The sequence below is a fragment of the Panulirus ornatus genome, chromosome 1 (assembly GCF_036320965.1).
Source record: "Panulirus ornatus isolate Po-2019 chromosome 1, ASM3632096v1, whole genome shotgun sequence".
Lineage (NCBI taxonomy): Eukaryota > Metazoa > Arthropoda > Malacostraca > Decapoda > Palinuridae > Panulirus > Panulirus ornatus.
Genome location: NC_092224.1, coordinates 8,303,302 through 8,319,724, shown reverse-complemented (window position 1 = coordinate 8,319,724; position 16,423 = coordinate 8,303,302). Strand labels below are relative to the sequence as shown.

General features: G+C 44.7%; 2 protein-coding genes across 2 annotated transcripts in view; one reads left to right on the top strand and one right to left on the bottom strand.

Moving 5' to 3' along the window:
* LOC139754925 (angiotensin-converting enzyme-like) overlaps nucleotides 1-7,199 on the top strand; it is an 81,960-nt gene extending 74,761 nt beyond the window's left edge. The window contains exons 13-14 of the mRNA XM_071672778.1: nucleotides 4,412-4,578; nucleotides 5,711-7,199. Of these exons, the coding sequence (XP_071528879.1) occupies nucleotides 4,412-4,578; nucleotides 5,711-5,778 (235 nt within the window). The 3' untranslated portion in view covers nucleotides 5,779-7,199. The remainder of the gene's footprint in view (nucleotides 1-4,411; nucleotides 4,579-5,710) is intronic.
* Nucleotides 7,200-8,368: 1,169 nt separating this feature from the next.
* Nucleotides 8,369-16,423, bottom strand: part of LOC139752201 (probable glutamate receptor) — a 66,521-nt gene continuing 58,466 nt past the window's right edge. Inside the window, 1 exon segment of the mRNA XM_071668370.1 lies at nucleotides 8,369-9,314. Within this exon segment, the coding sequence (XP_071524471.1) occupies nucleotides 9,086-9,314 (229 nt within the window). The 3' untranslated portion in view covers nucleotides 8,369-9,085.

The window sequence follows — 16,423 nt, the reverse complement described above, 5'->3', positions numbered from 1 at the left end:
GGAGACAGACCTTGAGCCACATAACATCAATGTATGGAGACTCAAGGTCCTTGAGGCGTGCAGCTGGTGTGCTGATGTTGGAATAAGCCCAAGCACCACCTGTGAACCGGAATTGTGAGCGGAGGTTATAGTTAGATGTGAGAAAGGGGCTTGTGAGAACATCATTGGACAACTGTGTCTCAGAGAGAAATAATAGGAGAGGTACTAGACAGATGGTGTTCAACTTAGGAGAGGTTACTAGAGAGTCCACGAAGGTTGGTATATTGAACAGAAAACAGAGGAAGGTCTATGAGAGACGTAAACGTCGTGGAGGATGCCGTTACTACTACTGCCAGAGTCCCTACCTCTCATGTGACATGAAGATTATGTCAGATGACACTTAATCAGCAAGTGTCTACTTTCTGTGGAGTTCCATACAGGATTCTATATACCATATAGTTCAATATAAACACAGCTAATGCGTCAAACAGAAACATGCAACATCTACGAGCGAATAGATGTCTTGTGACCATTAGACTCTCACCGTCTCCTACCCCTACATCCCCTCTCCTCCTCCCCGTATCCCGGACGTTCCCTACCCCTTGTGCACATTTCAAACTCCCAGTTGTCACACCTCTGACCACGCAAATCAACAGACGATATGAAGTTATTCTAGCAAATGTGTTAACCCAGTTCTCACCATCATCTACCTGCTAATAAACATCACCATTCTTCCCGTTCCTCCTCTCTTTCCTTCCCTTCTTTTCAGGGTCTCCTTCACCTTTCCTTCCCTCCCACAAACCATACATTCAAGGGTGGTTGTGATGGCGTCAGTGTGACATATGCCACTGTGGTTATTGTATAACATACCCGTTAACATACACGTGCCCCGACTCCTGACCCATACAGTGTCACCAGCTCATTGCCAAATATACTAGGTACGTGCTGTGGCCGAGTGTACACAAGTGGTCCATGTACTCTAAAGGATACGTACGTGGTCAATGCTTTCTCTAGGATACACAGTTGTTCCATGTACTCCCTGGGGTACACAAGCATTCCACATACTCCATAGGGTACACAAGTGGCCTATGCGCTCCTCAGGATACACAAGTGGTCCATTTACTCCGTGTGGTACATATGTGGTCCATGTTCTCTATGAAGTACATAAGTGGTCCATGCACTCCCTAGGTTTCACAGGTGTTCCATGTACGCGATGGGGTACACAAGAGATCCATGCACTCCCGGAGTACACAAGGGTCCATGTACTTCACTGGAATACACATGTGGTCCATGCATTCCTTGGGGTATACAAGAAGTATGTACACACAATTTATTACACAAATGGTCCATGTACTCCCTGGGGTACACACGAGATACATGTACTCTCAGAAGTACACAAGTGGTTCATACACTCCCTGAGGTAAAACGTGGTCCATGTACTCTGTGGGGTACACGAGTCGTCCATGCACAAGTGGTCCGTGTGCCTCCAGGGGTACACAGGCGGTCCATATACTCACAGGGGTACACATGAGTTCCATGCACTCCCTAGGATACACAAATGGTCCATTTACTCCCTGGGGTACCCAAGAAGTACATGTACTCATTGAGTACAGAGGTGGTCCATGCAATCAATCCCTAGGGTACAGAATTGTTCCATGCACTCCCTGGGGTACAAAAGTGGCCCATGTACTCCATGAAATATAGAAATGGTCCACATAATCTCTGTGGTACAAAATTGCTTCACACATTCCCTGGGATACACATGAGGTTCATATATTGCCTGGGGTACACAAGTGGTCCATGCACTCCCTGGGGTACACAAGTGGTTCATGCACTCCCTGGGGTACACAAGTGGTTCATGCACTCCCTGGGGTACACAAGTGGTTCATGCACTCCCTGGGGTACACAAGTGGTTCATGCACTCCCTTGGGGTACACAAGTGGTTCATGCACTCCCTGGGGTACACAAGTGGTCCATGCACTCCCTGGGGTACACAAGTGGTCCATGCACTCCCTGGGGTACACAAGTGGTCCATGCACTCCCTGGGGTACACAAGTGGTCATGCACTCCCTGGGGTACACAAGTGGTCCATGCACTCCCTGGGGTACACAAGTGGTCCATGCACTCCCTGGGGTACACAAGTGGTCCATGCACTCCCTGGGGTACACAAGTGGTTCATGCACTCCCTGGGGTACACAAGTGGTCCATGCACTCCCTGGGGTACACAAGTGGTCCATGCACTGGTCCTGTTGTACACAAGTGGTCCATGCACTCCCTGGGCTACACAAGTGGTCCATGCACTCCCTGGGGTACACAAGTGGTCCATGCACTCCCTGGGGTACACAAGTGGTCCATGCACTCCCTGGGGTACACAAGTGGTCCATGCACTCCCTGGGGTACACAAGTGGTCCATGCACTCCCTGGGGTACACAAGTGGTCCATGCACTCCCTGGGGTACACAAGTGGTCCATGCACTCCCTGGGGTACACAAGTGGTCCATGCACTCCCTGGGGTACACAAGTGGTCCATGCACTCTCTAAGGTACACAAGTGGTCAATGCACTGGTTGTTGTACACAAGTGGTCCATGCACTTCCTGGGGTACACAAGTGGTCCATGCAATCCCTGGGGTACACAAGTGGTCCATGTACTCCCTGGGGTACACAAGTGGTCCATGAACTCCCTTGGGGGTACACAAGTGGTCCATGCACTCCCTTGGGGGTACACAAGTGGTCCATGCACTCCCTTGGGGTACACAAGTGGTCCATGCACTCCCTTGGGGTACACAAGTGGTCCATGCACTCCCTTGGAGGTACACAAGTGGTCCATGCACTCCCTTGGGGGTACACAAGTGGTCCATGCACTTCCTTGGGGGGTACACAAGTGGCCCATGCACTCCCTGGGGTACACAAGTGGTCCATGCACTCCCTTGGGGGTACACAAGTGGTCCATGCACTTCCTTGGGGGGTACACAAGTGGCCCATGCACTCCCTGGGGTACACAAGTGGTCCATGCACTCCCTTGGGGGTACACAAGTGGTCCATGCACTCCCTTGGGGGGTACACAAGTGGTCCATGCACTCCCTTGGGGTACACAAGTGGTTCATGCATTCCCTTGAGGGTACACAAGTGGTCCATGCACTCCCTTGGGGTACACAAGTGGTTCATGCATTCCCTTGGAGGTACACAAATGGTCCATGCACTCCCTTGGGGGTACACAAGTGGTCCATGCACTCCCTAGGGTACACAAGTGGTCCATGCACGTCTTTGGGCGTATACAAGTGGTCCATGCACTCCCTTGGGGTAGACAAATGGTCCATGCAATCGATTGTGGGTACACAAGTGGTCCATGCACTCCCTTGGGGGAACACAAGTGGTCAATGCACTCCCTTGGGGGAACACAAGTGGTCAATGCACTCCCTTGGGGGTACACAAGTGGTCAGTGCACTCACTTGGGGGTTTACAAGTGGTCCATGCACTCCCTTGGGGGCACAAGTGGTCCGTGCACCCCCTTGGAGGTACACAAGTGATCCATGCATCCCCTTGGGGGTACACAAGTGGTCCATGCACTCCCTTAGGGGTACACAAGTGGTCCATGCACTCTCTTGTGGGTACACAAGTGGTCCATGCACTCCCTTGTGGGTACACAAGTGGTCCATGCACTCCCTTGTGGGTACACAAGTGGTCCATGCACTCCCTTGTGGGTACACAAGTGGTCCATGCACTCCCTTGTGGGTACACAAGTGGTCCATGCACTCCCTTGTGGGTACACAAGTGGTCCATGCACTCCCTTGTGGGTACACAAGTGGTCCATGCACTCCCTTGTGGGTACACAAGTGGTCCATGCACTCCCTTGTGGGTACACAAGTGGTCCATGCACTCCCTTGTGAGTACACAAGTGGTCCATGCACTCCCTCGTGAGTACACAAGTGGTCCATGCACTCCCTCGTGGGTACACAAGTGGTCCATGCACTCTCTAGGGTACACAAGTGGTCCATGTAGTCCCTTGGGGGTACAGAAGTAGACCATGTACTTCCAGTGGTACTGAAGTGGCCCTTGTACCTCAGTGAAGCTTAGATGACGTCGTCTTCGTTGTATGTCTCCTGCTTAATGATTAAATGTTTTCCTTCTTGCCCATTTCATGCCACTTCTTCACTCGCGAACACAGCTTTACTGGTCTGCACCTCCTCCACTCTCACAACCCATGTGTTGCCTGCAGCTGTTGGGTCTGCAGAGGTTGGTTCACCAATCAGATGTTCCTCGTCATTTACTTTAATCGCATAACGTCTCATCGTACCTGCCTTGTGTTCACTGAACGGCAACTGTACAGGTTCACCGCCATGTGACACTCCATGCAATTCCTCTCGTCCTTCAGTATTTTGTCGAGAGGGATTTACTGTCGTGTCTTTGACTAATGCATTACACTTGTGTCCAGGGAGATGATGAGGATGGGCAAGTCGAGGCCTTGGCCGGAAGCGCTTGAAGCCCTGACAGGCGACAGGAAGATGGACTCCTCCGTCATCAGGGAATACTTCAGGCCCCTGGAGGAGTGGATCCGGGAGGACAACAGACGTAATGGGGAGGTGCCAGGCTGGAGAGACGGTAGGTGGTGTTGATTAAGGCTGCTTGCTTGGTGTGCAGTGATCAGGTCCACTGTAAGATTCATGTACCGTGCAGTGTGTAGTGAGGAGGTCTACTGTAAGATTCATGTACCGTGCAGTGTGTAGTGAGGAGGTCCACTGTAAGATTCATGCATCGTAAAGTTCTATCTTTCATCAGTGGGACGACTATCCATGTACTCCTAGGTGTACACAAGTGGTCCATTTACTCCTTGGACTAAGGTTTAGTAGTAGTGAGATGTTTACGTTAATGGTGTGTGTGTGTGTGTGTGTGTGTGTGTGTGTCAAATATACACCTTAGCACACTCCATTAGCGATAGATAAGGGAAGTGCGAGAGTCAACAGTTCTTAACGGCTTGTTACTCTCGAGGCAGGACGAGACGTAACAGCGGTGACCTCCCTGAATGTTATACAACATTCATCATGAAGGTTATCCACTTTCCACACAATCTATACACACTCTACACTACCCACGATGAGTTAAGTCCTTCATGAAGGTTATACACTCTCTACACTACCCACGATGAGTTAAGTCCTTCATGAAGGTTATACACTCTCTACACTATTCACGATGCGTTAAGTCCTTCATTTTTCGCTTATCACCAAACTTGACGGTTTTATAAATAGAACGAGCGTAATGCACTCCATCCGCCGTATGGTCTGTTGACATATAATGTACCAGCGCTCGTGCGTCTCATGCCCTCGTCACCAACCCCTCTTTTAATCACCCCACCACAGTCTATCATGGGTCAGTCTTGAGCTGGTCTCCACCTTAGGCTGACGCTCCGCCTCCAGCCTTCCAGTGACACGAGAGGTCCTCTGTACTTGAATCTGTTTTAGATAAGGGAAGATTTCCTTATATCCTTCGACCACGACTACAGCTGTTACATGTGTGTGTGTGTGTGTGTGTGTGTGTGTGTGTGTGTGTGTGTGTGTGTGTGTGTGTGTAATTATTTGATCATGTTCATAGTGGTTCGATAATGAGAGAGACTATAGGAATAGTAAAGTAAAACTATGTAAAGATAATATTCATCTATGTCCAGGCTATGAAATTGAGGCTTAGATAGATTTCTACATATTAGGTGTTTTTGTAAACAGCATTTCATGATCTGCAGATGGTGAACACTGCAAGAAGAAGAGCTGCAGGTGTTCGCCAGTGCCTGGTGACGGCCCCTCACTGTAACCTGCCCAGCGACCACCTGACACTACCTCTCCCGCCTGCCACATCGCCACTCTCCCTACGAACTGCCTCTCTCAACTTCACAGAGAGTTACGCTACAGTCTTTGTCTGTCCATGTGTGCGTGTGTGTATATGTACGCATGGGTTTATGTATGAGAAACTGGGAATACGTGTGTGAAAACCTATACAAAAAGCACACAAGTAGCGAGTGTACATAAGTTGCAGGTAAAACCACAAGGAGACGGAAAATACGGAGTGTCAAGAGTTTTCTTACAATTACATAAAGAATGCAAACCACGAGAGAATAGAGAGACATTCGTGTTTAACTTCACATAGGAGATGGGTATGAACAACAAGATTTCCCTTTCTATAACAAGTGTGTACCGCAAGCCCCTACCGTGGGAAGGGGCCGCCTAAAAGCAGACTTTGAACACTCGCACCGGTATATACTCGGCTCATGGGAGAACCTCTTCATCGTGGGGCTTCCTCCAGCACATTGATCAGTGATCTAATGATGTCCTTGCAAACACGGGATTCTCATGTTCTTCCACTTGAAACGGAATAAGAAAGTTTCTTCAAACGAAACTTTCACACACACACACACACACACACACACACACACACACACACACACACACACACACACAACAGCAATGAGGCACTACCCACAAAGTGTTCTAAAGCATCCATACGACCTCGGGGTGCCAGGTCTATGAGAGAGTTCCAATTAAATAAACTGAAACACGAATTGCAGAGGACAGGTTGAGCCTGATCATCTACCACAAGAAAATAACAGAAACCTAGCCGTAAAAAAGCAACGTAACTCAGAAAACTGACCCTATGCAATATGCAAATGTACTTAACCAATCCTTGTGCCCTGCTCAACCAGCTGAAGGTTGTGAGCTTTACTATACTGGAAGTTTCCTTGTCTGACCAGCACAGAGGACGCAACAAGGTTCAGCAACAGATGAACGTGTGAGAGAACGTCATCAAATCCTCCCACGTCGACAGCATCTCACCAACAACACCAGTAAGGTAAAGTAGTGCACAGATCAAACACAGCAACACGTAGCAGGAGCCAGTATACGTCCGTGGAGCCGCCATGCTCTTCGTCAACCGAAATCTTATCCAAGACACAACACCAAAGTAGAAGATAATGTGCGTAACCCATTAGAGGCTAGTGAAGGACACCTGCAAGAGGAAGCTGACTTTACCTTCCTCTACACTCTGTTGTTTCCAGGGGCGTGACTCCCCGGCATTGGAGTCCAGCTGGATCTCACCTCACCATGGGCGCCTCTCTATCCAGGGTACCTTCCCACTCTTGCATCTATCTAACGTTTGCTCAACCATGAGTATGTTTAGGTGCTTGTTAGGTTGTATTCTTGTTTTGTTATGTGTTATAACTTATTGACTATCATATATATATATATATATATATATATATATATATATATATATATATATATATATATATATATATATATATTCTTCTTTTTCTTTCATACTATTCGCCATTTCCCGCATTAGTGAGGTAGCGTTAAGAACAGAGGACTGGGCCTTAGAGGGAATATCCTCACCTGGCCCCCTTCTCTGTTCCTTCTTTTGAAAAAAAAAAAAAAAAAAAAAAAAAAACGAGAGGGGAGGATTTCCAGCCACCTGCTCCCTCCCCCTTTAGTCGCCTTCTACGACACGCAGGGAATACGTGGGAAGTATTCTTTCTCCCCTAACCCCAGGGATATATATATATATATATATATATATATATATATATATATATATATGCCCTAGATTTTCAAGAATAAACTTAAAAATCAACAATAGTCACTTAATTTACAACCTTTTTGTGGATGTGCAAACCAGTCATTAAAGAAGAAAAGAATAATACGAAATCAATGAATACTAAATGTGCATTGGTCTTTAAGGGATTTAAACCTGTATATCCCTGTACACACACACACACACTTACGTATTTTTTTCATACTTATACCCAGCTTCCCACATTAGCAAGTAGCGCCAGGAACAGACAAAAGAAAGACCTCATTCGCTCACATCCATTCTCTAGCTGTACTTGCGGCCTCAGGCAGGATGTGAGATGAGCCATGACATTGGGTGTGTAGCACAGGTGCAGAGGGATAGAACGGAAGGGTCTCGTAGCCTTGCTAGCTGTTACTGTCTAGAGACAGTACCATAAAGTTGACAACACGAATCCAGCACTTTCCGGGTGGAATGTTTGAGGACTGTCGGGAACGGGTTTTTCTCATTTTTCCAGATCAGAAAAATATATCCTTTTCCGTCAAAGAAAGTTTTCACCATGAACACCAGGCCAGGGATGCATTCGTCAATGCCTTCCTGAATAACTACTTGGGTCAAACATACGCTAGACATTTACTTTCCGAAATATCCTCAACATTTCTCACTAAACCGCCGTCTGTTCCTATCCTCAAGGCTTCTTTCTAAAGAGTTACCATCGCTTCTGCCAACACGACGCCCTCGACTGTGGGTCGACAGTCGTAGAGCTTCAATTAAGTCCTATCAAATATAACAGTTACTTGTATCATTTGTTGCAAAATAAGTGAATAATGAAAGTTGCATCTCTATCAACACCTGTTTATTGCTTTATCAACACCTTCTGGCGTTTACTGAACGTAACTCTGTATAGCAGTTGGTCAGTGTAGCGTTTCTCTGAGGTACACACTAGGTGAGCCACGACTCACACATGTTGACCTTTCCTCTGCTAAGAAAGATTATCAGATATTTTTCTGGCAGTTCTGCCGGCAATCTCATGCACACACAGACTCTAACTTAAATCCCCTCGACTATTAACGCTTCCTTAACAAGAAAGTGAAAGAATTAGGAGACACCGGAAGGTGAATCATGTAATCGAAACACACTGAGTAATGTAATCGCGAGTCCGTAGTCACATTGACCACTCTGTGACGCAAACATGTTGCCAAATAGATCATAAAGTAATTGTCCTTAGTAATCATAATTCAGAAGTTTCAAAAATCGTACAGGAGAAACATCTTAAACAATATCATAAAGTTATAAACCTTGGATGTTCAAATTTTTAAATGCGAATTAAACATGAAATTGATACAAGCAAGTAAAGCATTTCAGTTCAATTCATTGGATTTAACACATCTACAAACATCTTGCTCTATGGACGGGACGCACTTTTGTTTAGGTGTAAAATAGCCACCGATTCTAATTTTGTGTATCTTACACAAAGATATTCAGAATTTTGTGTATCTTACACAAAGGTATTCAGAATTTACACAGTGAAAATATTAGTAGATCATCGAGACAAAGCTTAAGGTTTGTCCCTCTGCACCAGAAGAAACAACGAACCACGTTGGATTGAGTTTTCTATCGCGCAGCAGAGGACCGAGAGCAGCATGGCCAGCAGCAGCAGAATGTACGGGAAGAGGACGGTGGTGAGTTCGATAGCGGTGCCCTCCGCCCGGCACTGGCTCATGGTCGACGCTTGCCATCTCCGCTGCAGCTGGTCCACTACCCCAGTCACTCTCATCTTCAAGATTCTGTTGACAGTGGCGCAGAAAGTGAGTGGGATGAAGGCCAAATGGAAAGATGCGAGTCAAAGTGAGTGGGATGAAGGCCAAATGGGAAGATGAGAGTCTTGTTGAAGGAGAAACGAGGATTTTACCGTAGAAAAATAAAAAGAAAAAGGCATTACAAGAAACAAATTACCTCTATGATAACATAGTAATAAATGAGAAAAAGGAAAGTAGGAAAGGAAGAAAAGAGGAGGGTGTGTTGAAATGATTTGGACATATGGAGAGAATGAGTGAGGAAAGGTTGACAAAGAGGATATATGCGTCAGAGGTGAAGGGAACAAGGAGAAGAGGGAGAACAAATTGGAGGTGGAAGGATGGATTGAAAAAGATTTTGAGCAATCGGGGCCTGAACATGCAGGAGGGTGCCAAGCGTGCAAGGAATAGAGTGAATTGGAACGATGTGGTGTCGACGTGCTGTCAGTTGACTGAACCAGGGCATGTGAAACGTCTTGGGCAAACCATGGAAAGTTGTGTGGGTTCTGGATGTAGATGGGGAGCTGTGGTTTCGAAGCATTACACGTGACAGCTAGAGTGTGAATGTGAAGGAATGTGACCTTTTTTGTCAGTTTTCCTGGCACTACCTTGCTGAATCGGTGTGTAGCAATGCTGTTTCCTGTGGGGCGGGGTGACGCCAGAATGGATGAAGGTAAGCCAGTATGAATACATACATAAGTATATATGAACATGTCTTTGTATGTGTATGTATATGAAGGTATGTGTGTATATGTTGACATGTATATGTATGTATATGTATATGTATATGTACGTGTATGGGAGAAAGAATACTTCCCACGTATTCCCTGCGTGTCGTAGAAGGCGACTAAAAGGGGAGGGAGCGGGTGGCTGGAAATCCTCCCCTCTCGTTTTTTTTTTTTAATTTTCCAAAAGAAGGAACAGAGAAGGGGGCCAGGTGAGGATATTCCCTCTAAGGCCCAGTCCTCAGTTCTTAACGCTACCTCGCTAATGCGGGAAATGGCGAATAGTATGAAAAGAAAAAAGAAAAAAAAAAAAAAATATATATATATATATATATATATATATATTGGAAAGGATCACAATTTTGCGCGTGATCAAGATATTCCTATGAGTCCACGGGGAGAATGAAAATAACTTTGTTGTTGATAAGATTTGTAAAATGATAAGTTTATGAACGCTCGTTGTATGTTTTGGACAATCACATGTATACCAAATGGCGTCCTAGCTTCGTCTCTTCGATGTATATCAACTGACTGTTATATGTCTCTCTTGTGTCTCCCCTGATGATGTGATTATTACACGAAAGTGCACTTGGGAACTTTTCGTGTTTCATTTTCCCCGTGGACTCATACGAATATATATATATATATATATATATATATATATATATATATATATATATATATATATACATATATATATATATGTGTGTGTGTGTGTGTGTGTGTGTGTGTGTGTGTGTGTGTGTGTGTGTACACGAGGGGACGGGCCGTTCTTTGTCTGTTTCCTGGCGTTACCTGGCGGACGCGGGAAACGGCGATCATGTATAATAAAAGATAATATATATATACATATATATATATATATATATATATATATATATATATATATATATATATATATATATATATATATATATATATTATATCATTATTTTTTTATTATACTTTGTCGCTGTCTCCCGCGTTTGCGAGGTACCGCAAGGAAACAGACGAAAGAAATGCCCCCCCCCCCCCACCATACACATGTATATACATACGTCCACACACGCAAATATACATACCTACACAGCTTTCCATGGTTTACCCCAGACGCTTCACATGCCTTGATTCAATCCACTGACAGCACGTCAACCCCGGTATACCACATCGCTCCAATTCACTCTATTCCTTGCCCTCCTTTCACCCTCCTGCATGTTCAGGCCCCGATCACACAAAATCTTTTTCACTCCATCTTTCCACCTCCAATTTGGTCTCCCTCTTCTCCTCGTTCCCTCCACCTCCGACACATATATCCTCTTGGTCAATCTTTCCTCACTCATTCTCTCCATGTGCCCAAACCACTTCAAAACACCCTCTTGTGCTCTCTCAACCACGCTCTTTTTATTTCCACACATCTCTCTTACCCTTACGTTACTCACTCGATCAAACCACCTCACACCACACATTGTCCTCAAACATCTCATTTCCAGCACATCCATCCTCCTGCGCACAACTCTATCCATAGCCCACGCCTCGCAACCATACAACATTGTTGGAACCACTATTCCTTCAATCATACCCATTTTTGCTTTCCGAGATAATGTTCTCGACTTCCACACATTCTTCAAGGCCCCCAGAATTTTCGCCCCCTCCCCCACCCTATGATCCACTTCCGCTTCCATGGTTCCATCCGCTGCCAGATCCACTCCCAGATATCTAAAACACTTCACTTCCTCCAGTTTTTCTCCATTCAAACTTACCTCCCAATTGACTTGACCCTCAACCCTGCTGTACCTAATAACCTTGCTCTTATTCACATTTACTTTCAGCGTTTTTCTTCCACACACTTTACCAAACTCAGTCACCAGCTTCTGCAGTTTCTCACATGAATCAGCCACCAGCGCTGTATCATCAGCGAACAACAACTGAGTCACTTCCCAAGCTCTCTCATCCCCAACAGACTTCATACTTGGCCCTCTTTCCAAAACTCTTGCATTCACCTCCCTAACAACCCCATCCATAAACAAATTAAACAACCATGGAGACATATATATATATATATATATATATATATATATATATATATATATATATATATATATATATATATATATATATTGGTTCTCAGTGAATGTAGGTTTGCGGCAGGGGTGTGTGATGTCTCCATGGTTGTTTAATTTGTTTAAGGATGGGGTTGTTAGGGAGGTGAATGCAAGAGTTTTAGAAAGTGGGGCAAGTACGCAGTCTGTTGTGAATGAGAGAGCTTGGGAAGGGAGTAGTTGCTGTTCGCTGATGATACAGCGATGGTGGCTGATTCATGTGAGAAACTGCAGAAGCTAGTGACTGAGTTTGGTAAAGTGTGTGAAAGAAAAACGCTGAAAGTAAATGTGAATAAGAGCAAGGTTATTAGGTACAGCAGGGTTGAGGGTCAAGTCAATTGGGAGGTAAGTTTGAATGGAGAAAAACTGGAGGAAGTGAAGTGTTTTAGATATCTGGGAGTGGATTTGGCAGCGGATGGAACCATGGAAGCGGAAGTGAATCATAGGGTAGGGGAGGGGGCGATAATTCTGGGAGCCTTGAAGAATGTGTGGAAGTCGAAAGTATTATCTCGGAAAGCAAAAATGGGTATGTTTGAAGGAATAGTGGTTCTAACAATGTTATATGGTTGTGAGGCGTGGGCTATGGATAGAGTTGTGCGCAGGAGGGTGGATGTGCTGGAAATGAGATGTTTGAGGACACTATGTGGTGTGAAGTGGTTTGATCGAGTAAGTAATAATAGGGTAAGAGAGATGTGTGGAAATAAAAAGAGTGTGGTTGAGAGAGCAGAAGAGGGTGTTTTGAAATGGTTTGGTCACATGGAGAGAATGAGTGAGGAAAGATTGACAAAGAGGATATATGTGTCAGAGGTGGAGGGAACGAGAAGTGGGAGACCAAATTGGAGGTGGAAAGATGGAGTGAAAAAGATTTTGTGTGATCGGGGCCTGAACATGCAGGAGGGTGAAAGGCATGCAAGGAATAGAGTGAATTGGAACGATGTGGTATACCGGGGTCGACGTGCTGTCAATGGATTGAACCAGGGCATGTGAAGCGTCTGGGGTAAACCATGGAAAGTTCTGTGGGGCCTGGATGTGGAAAGGGAGCTGTGGTTTCGGTGTATTATTACATGACAGCTAGAGACTGAGTGTGAATGGATGTGGCCTTTGTTGTCTTTTCCTAGCGCTACCTCGCACACATGAGGGGGGAGGGGTTGTTATTTCATGTGTGGTGGGGTGGCGATGGGAATGAATAAAGGCAGACAGTATGAATTATGTACATATGTATATATGTATATGTCTGTGTGTGTATATATATATATATATATATATATATATATATATATATATATATATATATATATATATATATATATATATATATGTATACATTGAGATGTATAGGTATGTACATTTGCGTGTGTGGACGTGTATGTATATACATGTGTATGTGGGCTGGTTGGGCCATTCTTTCGTCTGTTTCCTTGCGCTACCTCGCTAACGCAGGAGACAGCGACAAAGCAAAATAATTAAATATGAATATATATATATATATATATATATATATATATATATATATATATATATATATATATATATATATATATGACTTTACATAGGGTTGTGCGATAGAGGATGGATATATTGGAAATGAAATCTTTGAGGGTATCATGTGGCGTGGAGCGGTTTGATCGAGTAAGTAGTGAAAGGGAGAGACATGTGTGGTAATAAAAAGTGTGGTTGAGAAAGCAGAAGAAGGTGTGTTGAAATGGTTTTGACACATGGAGAGAATGAGTGAGGAAAACTTGACAAAGAGGATGAATGTGTCAGAGGCGGAGGGAGCAATGACAAGCGGGAGGCCAAATTGGAGGTTGAAGGATAAAGTGAGAAAGATTTTGAGCGATCGGGGCCTGAACATGCAGGAGAGTGAAAGGCGTGCACGGAATCAAGTGAATTGAAACGATGGTATGTTGGGGTCAACGTGTAAATGGACTGACAAACTCTCGATCCAAATAGGCGCCCTGTTGGAATTGAAGTTATCAGTGTCCCTTGTAGATATATTATTAGCTCGTTAATCTCACAGGGGGACGAGCCTTGCTCACTTTATAATGACATCATCTGTAACAGATCGAGGCGTAGCTTATCGGGATTCGTAGTAGAAGTTGAATGCTATGTATCCCGAGCTGGGTAACTGTCTCTAAGGGAATAGGATACTCACTAACCCTGAGTCTCGTCTGTGTACCGGCGTGACATGAAATGCACATGTTGGATTGCCATGATTATTTCAGTTTCCTTGTTAATCACCTCACTAAGTCACTTTGTCACTTTCCCACACCCTATACATTTTCGTTGTGTTATTATTAGAAACTGTCTCACTGTATGTACACCTTTGCAATTGGCTTAATCCTATATGGGGACTGCTATGGACGGGGACATATCCCTTGTGAGTTTAATAATTTAATCTCTATAATCAACCTACAGCTATACTCATGAGACATGCCACGGCTGATTTTACGTCCTAATTCCTTCCATTAATCTTACAGTATGATAATTTGTTCCTTACTAGCTGACCATTCTTACAAGAGTACCCATAACTGGCATCTCCCCCTGCGGGTGGGATGTGACGTCAGGTTTGAGGAGGGTGTCGGCCTTCCGCATAACCTCGCGTCCCCTATCGCTCGTGACCCCGCTGGGTTACCACAACTGGTAGCCTTCCCCCATACTGTAGCTCTAATGATGATGTATATCCTATGCTTATTTGAAAGTTAGAACATTCCCGATATATCAAATAACAACTATACGTCCATGATACTCAACTATCATACAGGTAAGACAAATATGACTACCCTGCCTTCCAACTGGTCACTTGTTTTCTGCCCGACAGGGACATGGCCGAAAGATAACTTTATGCGCACCATCAGATCTCTCCTCGTCCAACCCTTGTGGAAGCGAGGGTAAAGATTTGTAGAGGTTTTCCAAAAAGAGGAGACAAAATCAGGTAGAAGAAAGTGGTGAGAGGAAGTGAGCTTGGAAAGATTTGTGTGAAGAAATGCCAGGAGAGGTTGAGTGTAGAATGGCAAAAGGTGAGGGCAAATGAAGTGAGGGGAGTGGATGGGCAGATTAAAAAGGGCAATGAGTGGTGGTACGTAGAAATAAAGTTGTTCGTGAAACAGAAAAGAGAGGCGTTTGGACGGTACTTACAAGGAGAGAGTGCAAATGATTGGGAGATGTATAAAAAAAAGATGCAGATCAAGAGGAAGGTGCAGGGGTTGAAGGAGGGCAAATGAGACTCGGGATGATATAGTATAATCAACTTTTAAGGGAAATTGGAAGATGTTTAAGAAGGTAAACAATGTAAGAAAGACAAGAAAACAAATTGGGACATCGATGAGAGGTGCAAAAGGGGAAGTAATAACAGGTAGTGATGGAGTGAGGAGGGGATGGAGCAAGTGTTTTGAAGGATTGTTAAATGTGTTTGACGATTTCATTACTTACTCGATTAAACCACCTCACACCACATACTGTCCTCAAACATCTCATTTCAAGCACAACCACCCTCCTCCGCACAACTCTATCTATAGCCCACGCCTCGCAACCATATAACATTGTTGGAACCACTATTACTTCAAACATACCCATTTTTGCTGTCCGAGATAATGTTCTCGACTTCCACACATTCTTCAACGCTCCCAGAACTTTCGCCCCCTCCCCAACCCTATGGTTCACTTCCGCTTCCATGGTTCCATCCACTGCCAAATCCACCCCCAGATATCTAAAACACTTCACTTCCTCCAGTTTTTCTCCATTTAAACTTAACTCCCAATTGACTTGTCCCTCAACCCTACTCTATCTAATAACCTTGCTCTTATTCACATTTACTCTCAGCTTTCTTCTTTCACACACCCCACCGAACTCACCAGCTTCTGCAGTTTCTCATCCGAATCAGCCACCAGCGGTGTAACATCAGCGAACAACAACTGATTCACTTCCCAAGCTCTCTTATCCACAACAGACTGCATACTTGCCCTTCTTTCCAAAATTCTTTCATTCACCTCCCTAACAGCCCCATCCATAAACAAATTAAACAAACATGGAGACATCACACACTCCTGCCGCAAACCAACTTTCACTGAGAACCAATCACTTTTCTCTCTTCCTACACGTACACATGTCTTACATCTTCGATAAAAACATTTCATAGCTTCTAACAACTTGCCTCCCACACCATATATTCTTAATACCTTCCACCTTCCACAGAGCATCTCTATCAACTCTATCATATGCCTCTCCAGGTCCAAAAATGCTACATACAAATCCATTTGCTTTTCTAAGTATTTCTCATACATTCTTCAAAGCAAATACC